Raw genomic sequence first — 322 nt, forward strand, 5'->3', positions numbered from 1 at the left:
TGATATATTCAAGAACATTTAGATCATTAGCAATGAAAAAGAATGATGAATATTTCCTTAATATACTCGGTATTTGAATGATAATCTTAATTGTTAACTGCATTATCTGTGTATTCTTTTTGCTCTACAGCTTCCAGTAACCGTGAAAGGAAGGCGGGCAAATATTACATACCAAAGTCCTGATTTTATTTCTGCAAAAGGTACTTTAATCCCCCCTCCTTTCCTACCTGCAGAGCGCTGGTGTTTCTGTAAACGTCCACCTTCGGTTTTGTCTTTCTTTCAACACCGGCTTCTCTGGTTCCACCAACTGCATGCAAAAGGA

General features: G+C 37.9%; 1 protein-coding gene across 1 annotated transcript in view; it reads right to left on the minus strand.

Annotated features, from left to right (window-relative positions):
- Window positions 1-322, minus strand: part of LOC119582223 (organic cation transporter protein-like) — a gene marked incomplete in the record, with an annotated part of 25,446 nt that overhangs the window by 4,889 nt on the left and 20,235 nt on the right. Inside the window, 1 exon segment of the mRNA XM_037930454.1 lies at window positions 228-307. Within this exon segment, the coding sequence (XP_037786382.1) occupies window positions 228-307 (80 nt within the window).

The sequence above is a fragment of the Penaeus monodon genome, chromosome 15 (genome assembly GCF_015228065.2).
Source record: "Penaeus monodon isolate SGIC_2016 chromosome 15, NSTDA_Pmon_1, whole genome shotgun sequence".
NCBI classification, from domain to species: Eukaryota; Metazoa; Arthropoda; class Malacostraca; order Decapoda; family Penaeidae; genus Penaeus; species Penaeus monodon.